The 19796-nt window shown below is 38.0% G+C and overlaps 1 protein-coding gene across 1 annotated transcript; it reads left to right on the top strand.

Annotated features, from left to right (window-relative positions):
• The first annotated feature begins 1546 nt into the window (after positions 1-1546).
• LOC136776180 (putative leucine-rich repeat-containing protein DDB_G0290503) lies at positions 1547-18286 on the top strand. Its single transcript, XM_066731560.1, has 2 exons — positions 1547-1750; positions 16892-18286. Exons 1-2 carry the CDS (start codon positions 1547-1549, stop codon positions 18284-18286), a joined length of 1599 nt encoding a protein of 532 aa, XP_066587657.1.
• The last annotated feature ends 1510 nt before the right edge of the window (positions 18287-19796 follow it).

The following is a 19796-nucleotide window of genomic DNA, read 5'->3' as shown; positions in this document are numbered from 1 at the left end:
GCGACTATTCCAGTTTAACTATATGGTCCATGATCTGCGAAGGAAAGAAGTATTTTACAAAAAAGTAAAAACGAAAATTAAATAAATTTGGTATTTATTAAAAATATTTCATTATAATTTTATACCTCTTGAAATCCTTAAAATCCTCCACCTTCACTACATCTTAAGATAACCTATACGTTATTTCTTGTTGCTTTATCCACCGAATCTAATGTGAATATAAACAACATAACATTTAATATTTAAACATCGTTATTTAATTATGTGTACAATATTTATTTTCATATTATTCTCACCTTTTCATTTTGATCGTCATTAACCTTACTATTTTTGACATTTCCTTTTGACATTTCTTTCATTCTATCATCTTTCTACTTGCGAAACACACGTGTGAAATTATTACACACCAAAATGGTGGCTCGTCTCAGTTATGTTATTACTGTGTTGGCGACAACTAATTGTAGGTTGGCACTACGCGAAACTGACCAATCAATGCTTTAGGATTCGATCAAACTGAGTGCTACAGTCAACTAACACGAATCTCCTATATGCCGCCGTTAGAAAAACGCCCTGTAGAGTTATAGATAGAAAAGATGTTCTGATAAATGTATTTAAACCGGTAGTAAATGAGTTAAAATTTTTGGAAGAAAAAGGAATTGCTATAGAAACTAAAAGTGGGACTAAGCAAATATTTTTTGCTACGGCGTTAATATGCGGAGATAATCTGGGACTTCACTCTATATTAGGTTTCCATGAAAGTTTTAACTCTAATTTTTACTGTAGATTTTGTCGCGAGCATAAAGACATAATGCAGATACAGGTTAAAGAAAATAAGACAAAACTTCGTAATCTCCAAAATTATACACATGATGTGGAACATTTAACAGCTGGTGTAAAAGAAGATTGTTTGTTTAATAGTTTATCCTGTTTTCATGTTATGGATAATCTATATTGTGACATTATGCATGATTGCCTAGAGGGAATTTGTCGATATGAAATACCTTTAATTTTAAACTATCTTATTAATATTAATAAATTATTTTCATTGGAAAAGTTTAATGAAAAGTTAAAATTCTTTTGTTTTGGATTAACTATAACAAATAAGTTTATTCCTCAATTTACGAAAACTCATCTTTCAAATAGTTATTATATTTGTTCTTCTTCAGAAATGCATAATTTGCTTTATTTGTTAAGTTTCATTATCGGTGATACAGTCCCTGATGATAATCAAGCTTGGAAAATATTTATGCAGCTACGATGTATAATGTGTATTTTATTGAATGATTGTATCGATGAAGCAGGTATTGAAGAGCTAGAGAGATTAATTAGTATTCATTTGGAAACATTTAAAAATTTTTTCTCCGTCAATTTAAAGCCTAAGTTCCATTTTCTCTTACATTACCCAAGTATCATTCGTAAAATAGGACCTCTTTGGCCATTATCCTGTATTAGATATGAAGCTAAGCATAAAATTATGAAAGAACATTCTTCTGTAATCAGATCCCGTGTAAATATTTGTTACAGTTTGGCATTAAAAAATCAAATAATGCTAACAGAGAAGTTTCTATGTCAAACAGGATTTGAAAAACGATTATTAATTGGACCATTAAATACAATTAATTTAAACAGTCTTCGTTACTTTGATGCTTTCAAACATAGTTTACCAGATTCTATTTTAATTGATGAATTTAATAATACTCCATGGATAAAATTAGATGGTATTAAATATGAAGATGAAATGGTGCTTAGTGTTAGTGAAATAGAAAAGGATAAATTTGGACAAATTAAATATATTCTCTTAAATAATTGTGATGATATCATGTTCATATATTTAATAATGAAAACTATAGAATTTAAGGAACACTTTCATGCGTTTGAAGTTGAATTAACAACAGAATGGAATTATATAATGTATAAGAATTTAGTTTTTAAGAAGCCTAAAGATGTGTATTTAGTTTCAAATAAAAATTATATTATTTGTTAAATAATAACAATTATTAAAGAAGATTATAATAAATTAAATTTAAATAAAATGAATTTTTCTTTATTTGCAAACTATTGTCTTTACCTGATTTAAGGAGTGCTCAATTAATCTCGTCCTATATTATCATCGTAATACGTATACAATATTAATTATAAGTAAATTCAATTCTAAGCTTATACTTTATTAAGGAGCAAATAACCGAGTGGGTTAAATGTAGGACTAGTAACCACAGGATCCTAGGTTCGAATCCCGTCAAAGGTTGTGGTTTTTTCACAAGGAAAAAGTATATAGTTCAGTTAGAAGGTAAGTTGTGATTATATATATACACTTATAAATCAAATAAAAATATATATATACATGCTACTGTGATATTATAGGACCTTTCATACCAATGACAATATATGTTAATCTACACGTGTATGTGAAAATCTATACAAATTTAAAATAATATGAAGTACAAAATATAGAAAGAGAGAGAGAATTTCATACAGAGTTACTAATATTACGTATGTTTTTTGCTGTGTGTGTGTGAAAAAAAATTTATATAATGATAAATTTATTTGGTTCAAAGTTATATTTCATTACTGCAATTAAACATTTTTATCTATTCTTTCAAAGTAATTATTTTTATATATCCTACATTTCATTTATATCATAAGAAGCTCATTTTTAATTAAATTAATAATCTTCCTAGTATTTGAATTAATTATTTATGAAGTAATAGGAAATTACTTTAACCATGTTACAACACTTTTAAAACATACCTGTTAATACGGAATTTATTATATTAATTTATTCGCGTAGTTGAGACAACGAAACCTCTCAACTATATCTGGTGGTTGAAGCAAAACCCTTATTTCATTCGCCGTATTTAACCTCACGGCATAGTTGAGCCAACTACGTTTCATTTGATAACACTATATTTTTTTCTCAGTGTATATATATATATATATATTGTAACGTGGTAGAAGCACGTTACAGAAATACATAATTCTTTTGGTTCTCCTTCCTCCCCCTTAGCGCCTCCCGTCCCCTTGAGTATGCTTGTGAGTGAGTGAGTGAGCATAGATGAACCTTCCGTATGATGGTAATATAGTTACCCGCTTAAGGGATATTGTAATTGCCATCCACGGAAGGAGAGTAAATGTTTTTGGGGAATGGTATGATTGAGAATTGGGCGAATGTTTCTAGGTTGTAGTTTATTTAGGATAAAATATTATATTCCCAATGGTAAATTTTATTAGTAGCTTATAAGACCGATTCCCTGCTCCCACATGAGCTAGAAAACTGTTATTGCCCTATCCTTTACGCTCCCATGCCCGAATGCCTATAATGCCCTCTCTCTTTAACCTTCCTGCCGAGCGCGGTTGTTTACGCGACGCTCCTACCGTCCCCTTACCCAGTCTCCCCGCTGAGCGACCATCCAATTCCTTCCCGTTACCGCGCCGCGCCGTGAGCGCCAGGCAGCGAGTCCCATCCCCTCTCCTTACCGCGCTGACACCTCGCGCGCCAGTAGTGTAGCAATGCGGTTCCGATGACAGGGAGTGGGGGAAGCTGTTTTGTGGTGTGGAAGGGGGATGGGTGGAGATAAGACTCTCTTAGTATGGTAGTGGTGGGGATGAGGAAGGAAAGGGTCTTATAGTGGGATCGAGTTTGGTTAGGGAGGGGGTATTTTTCACCCTATGGTACCGTTGGTTAGTTATCCTACGGGGACCCTAGTTGAGGGAAGGTTTTTTCACCCTTCGAAGTCGATGGTTAGTTACCTTACGTAGCCTAACTATTTCCGACTCTGCTACACAGATAAACTAGCTTGAGTTAATTGCTAGTTCCAGTAGTCACTGCTAGGTGACTGCCTTCCTTAATCTTCTTTCGCGCTAATGGTATTTTAATATTACGTAATTACACACACGGGTGAACTAGTTCAATTTAATTGATAGTACCAGTAATTGCCGCTAGGTGGCTACCGCAATCTCCCCTTTTCTCGTTAGTTAAATTGTAGATAGCTATTGTGATAAGTTGCTGATATCGTGCAAGGAATTAACTTTCCATCGAGCATGGAATTATAACTTTGCATGGTTTTTTAACTAAACCTATGCAGCGCATTACAAAATATCCTTTAAATGGAAGGATATAATTTTAATAGTCTCCCCTATGTGGGAGAATAACAATTTAACATCAATTTCATGAATATTAACATTTTTTGCTAGGACAACTTATTTAGTCCTAGCTCTTACTAAACCTAGGTATCTTATAAAAGAGATTGTGTGCAGTTTCAAGATTTTCTCAGTTCAACGTACTACTTCACTATGTCGATAAATAAATTTGGATCTGGTTTCAATACAAGTAAAGTGAGAAATTATTCCCACCAAATTGACAATGATACGTTAAAGTTTGATAAAAGAAGGAATGCATTTAATGCCAAGAAGAAAATAATTTCAAACTTAGAATGTGATGTTACTGATGAGACAAGTGCTGTGAATATGGCTGCTCTGTTACGTATTTCGATGACTGTACGTGATAGCTTAATGAGGGAATTGTTTGAATACAGTGAAAAGCTAACTCACTATTACCTAAAATGTAACCGCCTTCAGGAAAAAGTTACAACTGTGTTGAAAAAAACTGATGAAATTGATGAAAAAATTAATGATATTAGTGAAAGAATTAATCAATTGAATGATAAAGTCGATTATATTGAAAATAAATTGGATCGAAAAGTTGAGGCATTACGGAAAGATATGTATGGTAGATTGAAAATTGTTGCAAATTATATCTCTAATGAGCACCAAAAAGAGGAAATCACGACTGCCAATGAGAAGAAAAGAGAAAATGATTGGAATTATGCTTTAAAGAAACTTATATTATCGCCAGTGATTGATGAGCTAGTGTAAACATAATACGTAGTGGAATATTCATGGGAAGTGAGGAGAAGAAACAATTGGTAGAAGAGTTGCATGTGCCTGCCAGATGGAATTTATTTATATATACAAATATATAAAATGTTTTTACAATTAAACTTATAATTAAACAAATATAAATTAAATTTATGTAAATGATAGAAACTTATAATTGTTCGGATACACAAAAATGAAGCAAATATACATAAATTTATACAAATATATAAAATTAAATGTTTACAATTAAACTAATAATTAAACTTATATCAATATATATTTTATTCAATCATCTGAAACAGAGAAATCCAGTTAATATTTTACTAATTGTAAGTTTAACATTTGATACTCACATCTATTTGTTGCTGTACCCATTGTGCGAAAACGTTTACCTCTTGATATACACAATGTATAGGCTTTTTCGTATGATCGGTAAACATTTTTACGTGTAGTTTACACGGGGTGTTGCAAGGTTTTATAGTGGCTATCAAATTATCAAATTTTGGACAACCAAACCTTTCCAAATTTATATTTGGGATATCCAAGTAATATAGAACATCCCGTTCTACATGTCCCCCTTTATACGCTACTAGGGGGTATTCACAATCCAATTTTATGCTATTCACAAATTTTTAAATATCTTCTTGATTATAATGTTCATGTCCTGTGTTGCAATATCTTATCCCGTGAATATTTTTGAAGACGAAATTTACGCTTTTTTGGTCCTTAATTGATAAACTTTTATACGGCTCACGAACAGGAAATGTACCGTATTTCGTATTTGCCGTAGTTAAGTATTTAATTGCCACTTCTTTATACACAAACTTTCTGTTTATCATAAACCCGTCAAAATCAATTGACATTTTTAAAATGGAATGTTATTTGTCGTACGAAGCAAACGTTCAAGCAATACTGATGCCTGTCCTATGATTTCTTCGAGCTTTTAAGCACTGTTAGGGAGGTGTCAACAATTTTTAATCTACGGTAGGAAGATGCCTATACTACTCTTAGAAGAACGGAAACGTCATTGGCTCTAAGAGAGAATATTTTCTGCCCTATGCTACATGTAGTGGGCGGTAATTCTAAGATGCTTTAAGGGTTGACAATACTTTTGTCCTACGGTGGGGAAATGACTGACCTGCCATTCTTGGAAGAACGGAAACATCATTGGTCCTCAAGAGAATATTCATGACCTATGCTACGTATAGTGGGAGATAGTTTTGACCTATGGTGAGGATAGTAGGAGGGATGAAGAACAATTAGCTTGAAGAGAGGGAGAAATTGTCATGAAACATGCATATTTAAATAGAATTATTTTAGTATAAAAAACGTAGGCATAATGGCACCAACGTTCGTTGATTTTCAAGGATTCCGTTTGACGAATAGGTCATTTATAATCAAAGAATTTGCTGTTGTACAAGAACAAAAAGTGTTCCATATTTTATTTTCACCGCCCTATTCATATTCGTGGCTAAGTGAAGAGGAGCGAAAGCGGTCAGAGTAAGTATATGAAAAAGAAAAAATATATATTATTTTTGTTTAATATAATGTTTCTTTTTAGCTGGTCCTTTCTAAATTATCACGGCTTAAATTGGGCGGATGGCTACTCAGCCTACTATAAATATAAAGATATTATAAGGAAGTATATTTATGATGATGATGAGATTTTTGTGAAAGGAATTGAAAATACAAATTGGTTAAGAGATATTTGTAATTTAGAAATAACTAATGTAGATAATTTTATGTGGGGAGATTTTGATTTAGAAGATAGCTTGCATAATTCACATCTTCCAGCATGTTTGAATCATGAAGATGTATGTGTCTTAAAAAATGTCTATTATATGAAATATATGTATGAGCAAAAATCTGAAATATATGTATAACTGAAAAACGCTTGCATCTATTTTCTAACATGTCATTACCTGTCCTCAATGTTCTCTTACCCCCTGAAGTGTTTCAGAGATCCTTTATCTGAAGAGCTTGTTACGTTAGACGCTATGTCAGCAAAGCGGCGTGGCTCAAATGGCTCCCAAATATAATTGGGTCAGGAGAGACACTGCTGAATTGCGTTAACAGAGCCGACGATACAATCGAAACGTCGGTCTTCGAGCGGCGAAAGATCGACAAGGTCAGCGGGATTCGTGGTAATTTAAATAGAAGAGAAAATGTCTCTTCGTTTGAGCTCAGATTTGTCTGACTGGCAATGGTATTTCGGCTTGGTCTTACGGTTCAGCTTGTTGTATAGTGGCAGTGGTTGTCGTAAGATGTAGGCTAATTTCTGGACGGCTGTGGTCGTTGTAAGATTGGGCAGGTTGTATGGTTGCGGTAGTCGTCGTAAAAGATTGTCGGTTTAAATCGTAGTTGTTTTATTTCTAAAGTCGCGTTGATGCGAGTTACAATTAATTTAATACTTAAACTATCAGCACTTCGTTGGCCGGGCGAAGAGAAGTGTTGAGCTATCTGCTCTGTAATGTTCGGACGCGACTCGCGGCAGTGAGATGCACAGGATAACTAACTTTTGGTCGGTCGGAGCTGATTATAAATGCGAAAATTTTGGGGGAGGTGGTGCAAGACCTCCTGTGTCTCGCAACACCTTCCAGCCTACATCTCACTAGGTCGGGTCGTTGATCGTCGTCCGAACATTACGCACCCAGCCGGGAATTTTGGGTGTCAGCATTGAGCAACGATCTCGAGCTTCGTGCCCCGCCAAGTGACCGGAAGTCCCGGTGTCGAAACAGCTAATTCAACACTTTTCTTATAATTTCTTATTTCTAACTATTCTACTTATTACTAAAATAACCTATACTGGGGTTGGAACTACAGGGAACAGACCCCTACGTTACAAGCTCAGTTTCCCACCCACTTTTCCTCAGTTCCTGATTAGTCCTCTCGAAGAAAAGAACAAAAGATGTCTCTACGAAATAGAGTTTTGAAAACGCAAGAAGAATATCGCGAGTGGGTACGCGAGTGTCGTGAATACATTCATAAACTCAGAATCTCTAATCGCAACGCACCTATAGGCACGCTGCAGAAAAATTTTGCAAAAATTGCACAAATACAGTGTCTTCTACTTAGAGCAGCTAAGGATGAGAGTTATTGTTTGAATCATGTTCTCAAGAGTCCTGATTTAGGAAATCAGCATAGTTATCATGAGTGGGTACGCAAGTGTCGTGATTATATTCGAAGTTTAAGAGATGCTAATAGATCTGCAAGTAGAGTAGCTAGGATGGTTCTATGACCGGGTGACGAGGGGGTCGGGGTCCCGCGGGGGCAAGGGAAGTAGGGGAATTGCCCCCTCTCCTCGAGCGGTTGTGCGCATGCGCATCCTCCTCCCCCGACGTTAAACTCGTAGGGTACACACGTGGGCCCCCCCCCCCCCTCTTACGTTAAGCAGTGGACGCAGAGAAAGAGAGAAAGAGAGAGAGAGAGAGAGAGATTCCATCGATGATTGTCGGTATCGCTAACTACCGATAGTTGTCGCGTGTATCCCCCCTCTGACTCCTTTGGTGGGGGGGTACAAATGTGGCCTCCCCCTTTTACCTTAAATTCCTTAAAGAGCGGTGCCCAAGCGAATCTTGACGCTCCTGGGATGAGAGTTGGGGGGTGCCCAACCGAGTCTTTACGCTCCTGGGTGCCCGCGCGACTGACTTCTTTTAAGGCGAATAGTGTAGACGCTTTGGAGAAAGAGAGAGAGAGAGAGAGAATACTCGTAGAGAGCGATCCAGTGATCGCTCCCCCATATTTTTTTTTTTTTTTTTTTTTTTTTCGTAAGATAGAAAAAAGGGACTTTTTTTTTTTTTTTAATTATAATTTATTGAAGTATTAAGGAACGCAGAATATTATTTTGTAAAGTGGATGGATGGAAAGGTATTGAAGAAACACAAATTTAAGTAAAAATATATTTATTGGTTTTATTTACAATTTTTAAAAGTTTTTCATACATTCGATAGTATGATGAATGTATTGTTTACAAATGGAACACCACTCTGGAAGTGTACAATTAATTTTTAGGTGACCATACTTTTCACAATTAGTACACCAATAATGTGGTGTTAAATCCATTTCAGGTTCCATTTGTGTAGCCTCTGTTTTTGCGAAAATAGGTTCCGTCTGCGTGCTACTATTTTTCACCTAGGACATATTTGAAAACTTTTTTTAATATTGTAATAACTACTTTACAAATCAAGTATACTTACAAAAATCACCTCCTCCTCCTCCTCCTTCTCTAAATCAATAGCTGCTAAAAAATAAAAGGAAAAAAAATTAAATTTTTTTTTTTTTTTTCGTATGTGTGTTGTAAGATTATTTCATGATTCTATGTATGGGTGGGTTTTCTTCTTTTAAAAATTAATAAAATAAGTACTTACAATGCATATTTCGCTGAAGCATCGCTTCATATTCTCGAAAATAGCGTTCATGAGAATCGTTAATTCTCCTAATATAATCCTGCATAGATTCTGCTGCAGTTTCCTCCTCTTCTGCACGATTTATCGTCACAGAACACTTTTCACTTTCCATTTTTAATATTTTGCTCTTTCAACGTGTACTGCTGTAGGTTCGAGGACTGAATGAATCCTCTGAAGAAATCCCGTCGAGAGAGAGAGAGAGAGAGAGAGAGAGAGAGTCTTTATCGTTTGTTTTCAATATGAAATTACATTAGGAGTCCATTCTTTCTTTCTTAAAGGATACACTATACCCTCCCCGTATATAGAGATATCCATAGATATTTTTCCCTATTGTGTTATACTGTGATAAACCTATAGGTCAATCACAATGGAAATTTATCGCAAGTAAGAAAGAAAAAAAACAAAAATTACCCCTTCCAAACATTGCATACGCTTAATATATGATAATATCGTTCATATAAAAAGTCAGTCTGTTAAACGAGAGCTGCATAGTCGTACCACGCGTGCTTGAACTATTCAGAAAAAATAAGTTTGTGTGTGTTTGAACGCATTAAAAATAAACTTGATTCTTACATAAATAAAAAAAAGGTAAGGATTTTCTTTTTCATTCGATTAGTAAATGCATTATTTAATTGATTTTTTTTTTTTACTCTAATGAGACTAATTTTTTCATAGAGATAAAAATGAACTTCAATAAGATCAATGAATTGGGAAGTGTCATTCCAAAAAAATTCGTTAAATTAGATAGCTTAACGGAAAATGACGAATACGAAATATCTGAAGTTGAAATAATTAAGACAAAATATGGCATAAAAATTATTGTAAAGCTGCCAACAGCCGATTGGGTATTCCTGCCAGGGAGAATGGCAAAATTGGCGGAGGATACGGAGCAGTTGCAGCAGCTGCAAAAGGCTGCAACAGCCAAAAATTTAATAATGCTATACAAAGGAGGAAAATACCACAACGTGGAATTTAAGTGTAAAGTTTGATAGATATTTTGTATTAAAAATAAAAAATTAATTGATGCTTATAATTATTAATATTTATTTATTCCCTACGTTTAATCTCCCATAATGTAGAATTTAGGAATAAAACATTAAGAACTTTAAGAAAGTATTTTATTTATTTTTTTATAAACTTATATTTCTAACAATAATTTTTTAACTTACATTTCTAACAATATTCGTAAGAGGATTATATTGTACAATTTTATCGTGTATGATTAAACAATAGGCTGTAGTATTATCCGGAATGATTTCCATACACTCGATCTCGAGTTTAACGTCGACCGTGCCGGTTTTTATGGACTCGTTCTGATGCGAGCAGTCGATGACGAAGAGCGGCCCGTACGTCAAAAAGTCCGTATAGTCGAGCATGGGTCTCCCGAGTTTCTCACCAGCGTAATAGGAGGTGAAAAACTTTACATACATGTCGTAGAGGACGGAGTAGCGGGATTTCGTGAAATCAGTGTCGAGACGATCGTACGGATAGGATTCGGAATTCAGATAGAGTTTGACATCGAGGACTTTGCAATGATTAAATCTCAGCACATCCTCGTGCTGATTACTCTTCTTGTTCGTTCTGAACGCCAGAATGACGTATCGCGGCTTCTCCAATTGCGTGGACGCTTTCACGGACCACGTGTGTCGCTGCGACTTGGGCAGAAGGGGATACTCGTAAAGTTCCCAGGCGCGAAAAGCGAGTGACAGACTCTTGTCCTGCTCGACGATACCGAGAAATTGGAGTTTCGTAATTTCGTTCAGGGTCACATGGGGTATTCTCCATTGCACTCGTAGCAGCTTGATCGACGAATCGGTGATTTTCACCGCCGAGTAAATGGCGTTTGTATCGTCGCGCGCGCGAATGAGAACGAGCTCGTGACGCGCGTTAACGACGACTCGCCGATAATCCTCGCAGAATCCCAACAGTATTTTCAGGGGCACGCAAAAGCTGAAATTCTTAACAGCCTCCTCCTTTTTGAGCCGGTCTCTGGCCGTAGCGACGAACCATCCGGAATGACGTAGACTGGCGCTCTCCTCGGTGCTCAGGGAAACGAGATTCTTCAGAGTGCTGGTAATACCGACGTTTCTGCATCGGTCGATCTCGATACCGTTCAATTCATAACGAATCTCGTCGAAGAGGAAAGCCGCGGAATTGCAGTCGAGCGTAACTGTATCATCGTTGGTGGCGCTCGCGTCACGCGTACCCTCCACCAGCTGGCCCTCGACGTAGAGATAACTCTCGCACGGCAGTAGTATCAAATCTTGCTGCTGTATGGGAATGCGAATCTCGTCGCTGTTCGCCAACGAGGCGTTCGCATACGGATTGTAGGCATGCATCTCCATTTTCGTGATGCGATTGTCGTAGGTCAGCGGTGCGGTGACGTTCAAGGGATCTGCCATTGTTCCACTATGTACTACCTTCGCCCAATCTCTTCACGGTGAATCCCAATGATTGTAAAAATTCGATATTTCTTCTCGTTAGCAGGAAGCTCCTCTTGTCGCGATTTTCACTCCGAGCCGGTGTATTCGACTCCACGTAGGACGAACGACTAGCGAACGTTTCATCCAGTTTCACCGCTTTATAATCCTCGCTACTACTTTTGTAAATTAACATTTCTTAATGTGTAATCTTATGGTAATTTCTTCACGTCCAAAGTCTACGAGACGATCGTCCTGATCGAGGATACGTAACGTGAGACGGTCGATTACTCTGACGATGACCGGTAGATAAATGACGGTTTTCGGTGCCTCCGAGATTTTATAGCCCGGTGGTACGCTGGGAAAGAACTCGTGAATAATGTGTCGTGGTCTACCGTTGGTGTACGCACCACCCGCAATGTTGCACTCGATGCGTAGAATATTTGTTTTCACAATGTCCACGGTATCGTCGGATTCAGCCTGGACGTTCGGCTCGATCACGCGATTCGACGAGAAGCCCAGTAGCGAGCCAATGTTATTCGGTTTTCCAAAGTCAATCGAATATTTGCAGAATATTTCACTCTTCAGTGTATTGTTATTCGCTCGTAGAAGAATAACGCTGTCAATGTCGTCTTGAATTTCGTGTCTCGCAGAAATTTGAGACTGCAAATACTCATTTATCGCACTCAATTCGTAACAGCCTCTGGGTATCGTCAGTACCTTATCGTTGTCGTAGTAGAACTTATTATTCGTCTCGTCCACATTGGCTATCGAGTTGTACGTTTGCATGTCCACGAGACCGATCTCGTACCGATCGTCTTGCAGATTGATGGGGGGAAAGAAATCTGAATTTAATACTGATTTACGATCCGATAATGTCACGGTGAAAGACATTTTTTTTTTTTTCAAAGTATCTGTTCTCGCAGGAATTTCACGCACAACTGACCGCAATTGCTTTTATCGTACGATTGATATCGATCATGATTGTAGTAGATTGTAACGTTAGGGCCAAAGTAACGCACACATTCTTTCGGCGGTTTCAAATTTCCGAAGGAATCAAAGTATAGGACGATGTCGTTACGCTTGACGTAGGCTACCCAGTGGGTACCAGGACCGCATTGATCGTCGAGATTCACGATCGCGCACTCGTTGCACCGCGGCCCGTCTAGCGGCAGAGATGTGCGCATAAAGACTCCACGGAAGTATGGTATGCATCGGCAGATGAGTGCCAATTGTACGTTACTAGTAGGACCTGAATCCGGGAGAGCATCGCGACGACGACGACGAAATTTTCCCTCATTCATTTTCTTCCTCGACCGTTTTTTTGTTGTTTTTTTTTTGTTTTTTTTTCCACGGATACCCGCTCCGACGACTCGCTTGTACGGTTTCAGATAAAGACCTCGGCCTCTCTCGCGCGACGCTTCCATCGCGCGATTGTGACGTTGCATTTCCCGCAATCGTTCTCTCTCAGCTTTTGCACGGTTTACAGCACTCGCTATACCCGATGCTCCACCTGCCAATGCTCCGACTGCACCTAGTAGTGGAAGTATAGGTATTATACCACCCCGTTTCCTCGGCATTCGAATTCTTCTCTTCCTCGTAATACCAATTTTTTTCTTGTTGTTGTTCTTTTTTTTAGCCGCTACTGCTTTCTTCATCGCAACAATATTATTATTATGTAATCCCAAGCCAAGTTTACGCTTAGCATTCATCGATGCCCATACGGCTGCGGCGACCGCGCGTTCACCCAAGGTCGCGTCTCTTGCGTTAATACGTTCACGCGCTCTCCTCGCTAGCACTTTATCGGCCTGATGACGCTCCGGTAGATCCTCGTTGTGCCAATATGCTAAGTCGTGATCGAGGCAGGCCTCGTCCAGCGGATTTATACCACGATCGCCGCGCTCCAATCTTTCGCGAAGTCGAGTGCCGGGTCCGCAATAATTGTAACCGGGCACGTGCAGCTCAAATGGCAATTTTTTCAAGACTTTATTGAAGAACGATCCAGACATTTAGAGCAACTGCTTCTCTTGCTGACAAACGTAACAGTCTTTTATCCGTCTCGGTGGTCCGTCGTGGTGAGTGGTATCAGGTAGATTGTAGTGTTGCAAACAATATTGATATTGCTGCACATCCGAGTCCGCGCGAATGTGCCGAGGTAATCTTTCCCACACACTCGCGATACTGTCTGGAAAGTACTCGAGCAATACGATCTTCGGTATGTGTTCGAGCTGATGATTCGTCAAGTTATGCAGAGAATCGACGACGACTAGCATGAACGCCATCGTAATGGCAACTGACCGAATAGTTCCGTAATTCGCGAAATATAAATGAACGATACGGCTGTTCCCGAAGGTTAATAGCGAGGATGCATTTCGTGAAGCACGTGCCGACTATTCGCGTGACAAATTTGGATGCTCACAATGCTACCGCGCAAATAAAAAAAAAACGTCACGGATCGCTATTACCATCTACGATACGCTGCATAGTTTGCGGTCCGTCGAATTGCGGTAAGACAAACGTGCTGCTGAGCCTCATAGAGAGTCCGCACGGTGTGAGATTCGAGAACCTGTACGTCTACTCGAAATCGCTCCAGCAACCGAAGTATCGATATCTGGAGCAGCTTCTGCAGGAAACGGAGGAAATCGGTTACTTTCAATTTTCCAACAATTGCGAGGTTGTGAACGTCGCGGATGCAAAGCCGAATTCCATTTTCATATTCGACGATGTGGCCAACGACAAGCAGGACAATATAAGGGACTACTTTTGCATGGGTAGACATTCCAACATCGATTGTTTCTACCTCTGTCAGACTTATGCGAAAATACCGAAGCATCTGATACGAGATAACGCAAACTTGCTAATAATATTTAAGCAGGATGGAACTAATCTGAAGCATATTTTCAACGATCACGTCAACAGTGATATGTCGTATGAGAAATTTCTCACATTGTGTTCGACCTGTTGGAGTCGCGATTACGGTTTCTTAGTAATAGACAAGGATAGCTCTCTGAGGAACGGTCGTTATCGCAAAGGTTTCAACGAGTACGCCACGATCGAGTGAACGGTCTTGTCAGGCCGGTAAGGTTTCGACCTTGCCGGTAAGGTTTCGGCCTTGTGAATGTCGATAATCATGCCGGTAAGGTTTCACGATCACGGCCTTGAGTGTCAGTTTGATACTGGAGCGCAGGCTGTTCGGATCACCGTGTCAGGTCGGTTAAAACCCGTGTCGGTTCGGGGAGAATACAGCATCGCAACAGGTCGGTTAAAAACCGTTCAATTCGGGGGAAAGCTGTTTTATACAGCATCGCGATGGATGAAAAATCGCTTCTGAAGAGGATCGCCAAGACGAGCGAGGTCATTCGCGACAAGCATCGTGCCTTGAAATCGGAGAAGGCGATAATGGAGAGCAGTTTGAACGAGACATTCAAGCCGATAGTCGAACCATTGAAGAAACTCGTTTCGCAAACGGAGGATAACACAAATAATAATAATAATAGTTCGTTTGTCAAATACAACGATAAATTGAAGAGGGGAGCCTATTTCACATCGACACCGCATAAACGAGCAAAGAATCTTAGTAGTAGTAATATTAGTGAAACTATTACGAATCCATTGGATTTCGTGACCGACGACGACGACGACGAGTCTTCTATAACCGATCAACCGTCGCCCGATTCAAAAAAAAGTTTGCTAGAAAAATTAAATGTTGATGAAAAACAGGAACCAGGCTTGTTTCAACATGTCTTTCAACATATTCAATCACATCCGATCCCTGGCAAGTATATTAAATTACTTCTGACTGATAGGGATAACTTGATTGATCGTGCTTTTGGACCTCGTTATGAAGATGATCAACTGACGCTTGGTAAATGTAAATTTGAAATAAGTCATGAGGGAGATATTATTCTCGATAAGACGTTATACACCGGTACAATGGGTACTTATGAACTAATTTTCATGAGAGAACCCAATCGAGCCATTATAATCCGGTTTCTGCTTTGCGCGTAAAACTCATTTCAGTCGTAGTACGAGAGTTACCTCCGCGAGATCCATTAAACGTTACACCGCTTTTTGTCGAACGATGCTGCGTCGAGGTCTCGCGTGCATATATGTTATATATATACGCTGTTTCCTCCGTCGTGAATCTCGCTCCAGCTATTTTTTTTACAGCTACTTACCAGTTATAATATCATCGGTATACTCGTGAAACGCACGGTGAAATATGCCCATACGAAAAGAATGGCATGGCGGAGTGTTTGAATTATGCTCGGCTTCTGCTTGTAATGCGAGACGTGCTTATATACGTTTATATATATATATATATATATATATATACATATACATAGAGTATAACGGGATGCGATAAAATATGGCTGTCCACTCTTTCATTTTGACATAGTTATAGAACTCTTTGGGGTGCCATCAGAACTCTAGTTAAAAATCGACAATTAAAAAAAAAGCGAGGGAGCACGTGAGGATCGTGGAGTACGCGCGTGCCGGCCGGCAGTTGGTCGAGGAGGGGAAGGTGAAGAGGGGGGATTGACAAGAGATAAACCTCAATGGTGAAAACTCGCTTAACTTATCACGTGCCCAAAACTTTCACACAACCAAGCATTTCCTCTTTTTTCAAACGTGCAAATGTCAACTACAAATTTATCCCTTCATGCAACAAACGAGTGTTTGAATCCCTCTTATCTCTAGCTTCAACCAACGATAAAAACAAACTTTCATTAACGCGAGCAGTGTAAGAGTCGACGACCTGGCGCAATTCATCGCAAGTTTTGTCTTTCTCTAAGAGTTTCTTATTCAATTGCTTTATTTGAATCTCAAGTTTGTTGATAATTCCATTATATGCATTCAATTCATTCGCACCACTTTGCGTTAAATCTGCAATTGATTTCTCCAGCAATTTTTCTTTTTCTATATAATTTGATATTGTATTTTGAGATTCAACTAATTTTGCACGTAAATATTTTTCTTCATTTTTAGTAGAGTCGACGACCTGGCGCAATTCATCGCAAGTTTTGTCTTTCTCTAAGAGTTCCTTATTCAATTGCTTTATTTGAATCTCAAGTTTGTTGATAATTCCATTATATGCATTCAATTCATTCGCACCACTTTGCGTTAAATCTGCAATTGATTTCTCCAGCAATTTTTCTTTTTCTATATAATTTGATATTGTATTTTGAGATTCAAATAAAGCAATTCAATAAGGAACTCTTAGAGAAAGACAAAACTTGCGGTGAATTGCGCCAGGTCGTCGACTCTACTAAAGGTGAAGAAAAATATTTACGTGCAAAATTAGTTGAATCTCAAAATACAATATCAAATTATATAGAAAAAGAAAAATTGCTGGAGAAATCAATTGCAGATTTAACGCAAAGTGGTGCGAATGAATTGAATGCATATAATGGAATTATCAACAAACTTGAGATTCAAATAAAGCAATTGAATAAGGAACTCTCAGAGAAAGACAAAACTTGCGATGAATTGCGCCAGGTCGTCGACTCTACTAAAAATGAAGAAAAATATTTACGTGCAAAATTAGTTGAATCTCAAAATACAATATCAAATTATATAGAAAAAGAAAAATTGCTGGAGAAATCAATTGCAGATTTAACGCAAAGTGGTGCGAATGAATTGAATGCATATAATGGAATTATCAACAAACTTGAGATTCAAATAAAGCAATTGAATAAGGAACTCTTAGAGAAAGACAAAACTTGCGATGAATTGCGCCAGGTCGTCGACTCTACTAAAAATGAAGAAAAATATTTACGTGCAAAATTAGTTGAATCTCAAAATACAATATCAAATTATATAGAAAAAGAAAAATTGCTGGAGAAATCAATTGCAGATTTAACGCAAAGTGGTGCGAATGAATTGAATGCATATAATGGAATTATCAACAAACTTGAGATTCAAATAAAGCAATTGAATAAGGAACTCTCAGAGAAAGACAAAACTTGCGATGAATTGCGCCAGGTCGTCGACTCTACTAAAAATGAAGAAAAATATTTACGTGCAAAATTAGTTGAATCTCAAAATACAATATCAAATTATATAGAAAAAGAAAAATTGCTGGAGAAATCAATTGCAGATTTAACGCAAAGTGGTGCGAATGAATTGAATGCATATAATGGAATTATCAACAAACTTGAGATTCAAATAAAGCAATTGAATAAGGAACTCTTAGAGAAAGACAAAACTTGCGATGAATTGCGCCAGGTCGTCGACTCTACTAAAAATGAAGAAAAATATTTACGTGCAAAATTAGTTGAATCTCAAAATACAATATCAAATTATATAGAAAAAGAAAAATTGCTGGAGAAATCAATTGCAGATTTAACGCAAAGTGGTGCGAATGAATTGAATGCATATAATGGAATTATCAACAAACTTGAGATTCAAATAAAGCAATTGAATAAGAAACTCTTAGAGAAAGACAAAACTTGCGATGAATTGCGCCAGGTCGTCGACTCTTACACTGCTCGCGTTAATGAAAGTTTGTTTTTATCGTTGGTTGAAGCTAGAGATAAGAGGGATTCAAACACTCGTTTGTTGCATGAAGGGATAAATTTGTAGTTGACATTTGCACGTTTGAAAAAAGAGGAAATGCTTGGTTGTGTGAAAGTTTTGGGCACGTGATAAGTTAAGCGAGTTTTCACCATTGAGGTTTATCTCTTGTCAATCCCCCCTCTTCACCTTCCCCTCCTCGACCAACTGCCGGCCGGCACGCGCGTACTCCACGATCCTCACGTGCTCCCTCGCTTTTTTTTTAATTGTCGATTTTTAACTAGAGTTCTGATGGCACCCCAAAGAGTTCTATAACTATGTCAAAATGAAAGAGTGGACAGCCATATTTTATCGCATCCCGTTATACTCTATGTATATGTATATATATATATATATATATATATATAAACGTATATAAGCACGTCTCGCATTACAAGCAGAAGCCGAGCATAATTCAAACACTCCGCCATGCCATTCTTTTCGTATGGGCATATTTCACCGTGCGTTTCACGAGTATACCGATGATATTATAACTGGTAAGTAGCTGTAAAAAAAATAGCTGGAGCGAGATTCACGACGGAGGAAACAGCGTATATATATAACATATATGCACGCGAGACCTCGACGCAGCATCGTTCGACAAAAAGCGGTGTAACGTTTAATGGATCTCGCGGAGGTAACTCTCGTACTACGACTGAAATGAGTTTTACGCGCAAAGCAGAAACCGGATTATAATGGCTCGATTGGGTTCTCTCATGAAAATTAGTTCATAAGTACCCATTGTACCGGTGTATAACGTCTTATCGAGAATAATATCTCCCTCATGACTTATTTCAAATTTACATTTACCAAGCGTCAGTTGATCATCTTCATAACGAGGTCCAAAAGCACGATCAATCAAGTTATCCCTATCAGTCAGAAGTAATTTAATATACTTGCCAGGGATCGGATGTGATTGAATATGTTGAAAGACATGTTGAAACAAGCCTGGTTCCTGTTTTTCATCAACATTTAATTTTTCTAGCAAACTTTTTTTTGAATCGGGCGACGGTTGATCGGTTATAGAAGACTCGTCGTCGTCGTCGTCGGTCACGAAATCCAATGGATTCGTAATAGTTTCACTAATATTACTACTACTAAGATTCTTTGCTCGTTTATGCGGTGTCGATGTGAAATAGGCTCCCCTCTTCAATTTATCGTTGTATTTGACAAACGAACTATTATTATTATTATTTGTGTTATCCTCCGTTTGCGAAACGAGTTTCTTCAATGGTTCGACTATCGGCTTGAATGTCTCGTTCAAACTGCTCTCCATTATCGCCTTCTCCGATTTCAAGGCACGATGCTTGTCGCGAATGACCTCGCTCGTCTTGGCGATCCTCTTCAGAAGCGATTTTTCATCCATCGCGATGCTGTATAAAACAGCTTTCCCCCGAATTGAACGGTTTTTAACCGACCTGTTGCGATGCTGTATTCTCCCCGAACCGACACGGGTTTTAACCGACCTGACACGGTGATCCGAACAGCCTGCGCTCCAGTATCAAACTGACACTCAAGGCCGTGATCATGAAACCTTACC

Source organism: Prorops nasuta, unplaced genomic scaffold, assembly GCF_024137725.1.
Source record: "Prorops nasuta isolate Cenicafe-Biocafe unplaced genomic scaffold, Cenicafe_Pnas_1.2 PNAS00009, whole genome shotgun sequence".
NCBI lineage: Eukaryota > Metazoa > Arthropoda > Insecta > Hymenoptera > Bethylidae > Prorops > Prorops nasuta.
Note: the sequence above shows the minus strand (reverse complement) of the source record. Positions and strands in the feature narration are given on the sequence as shown.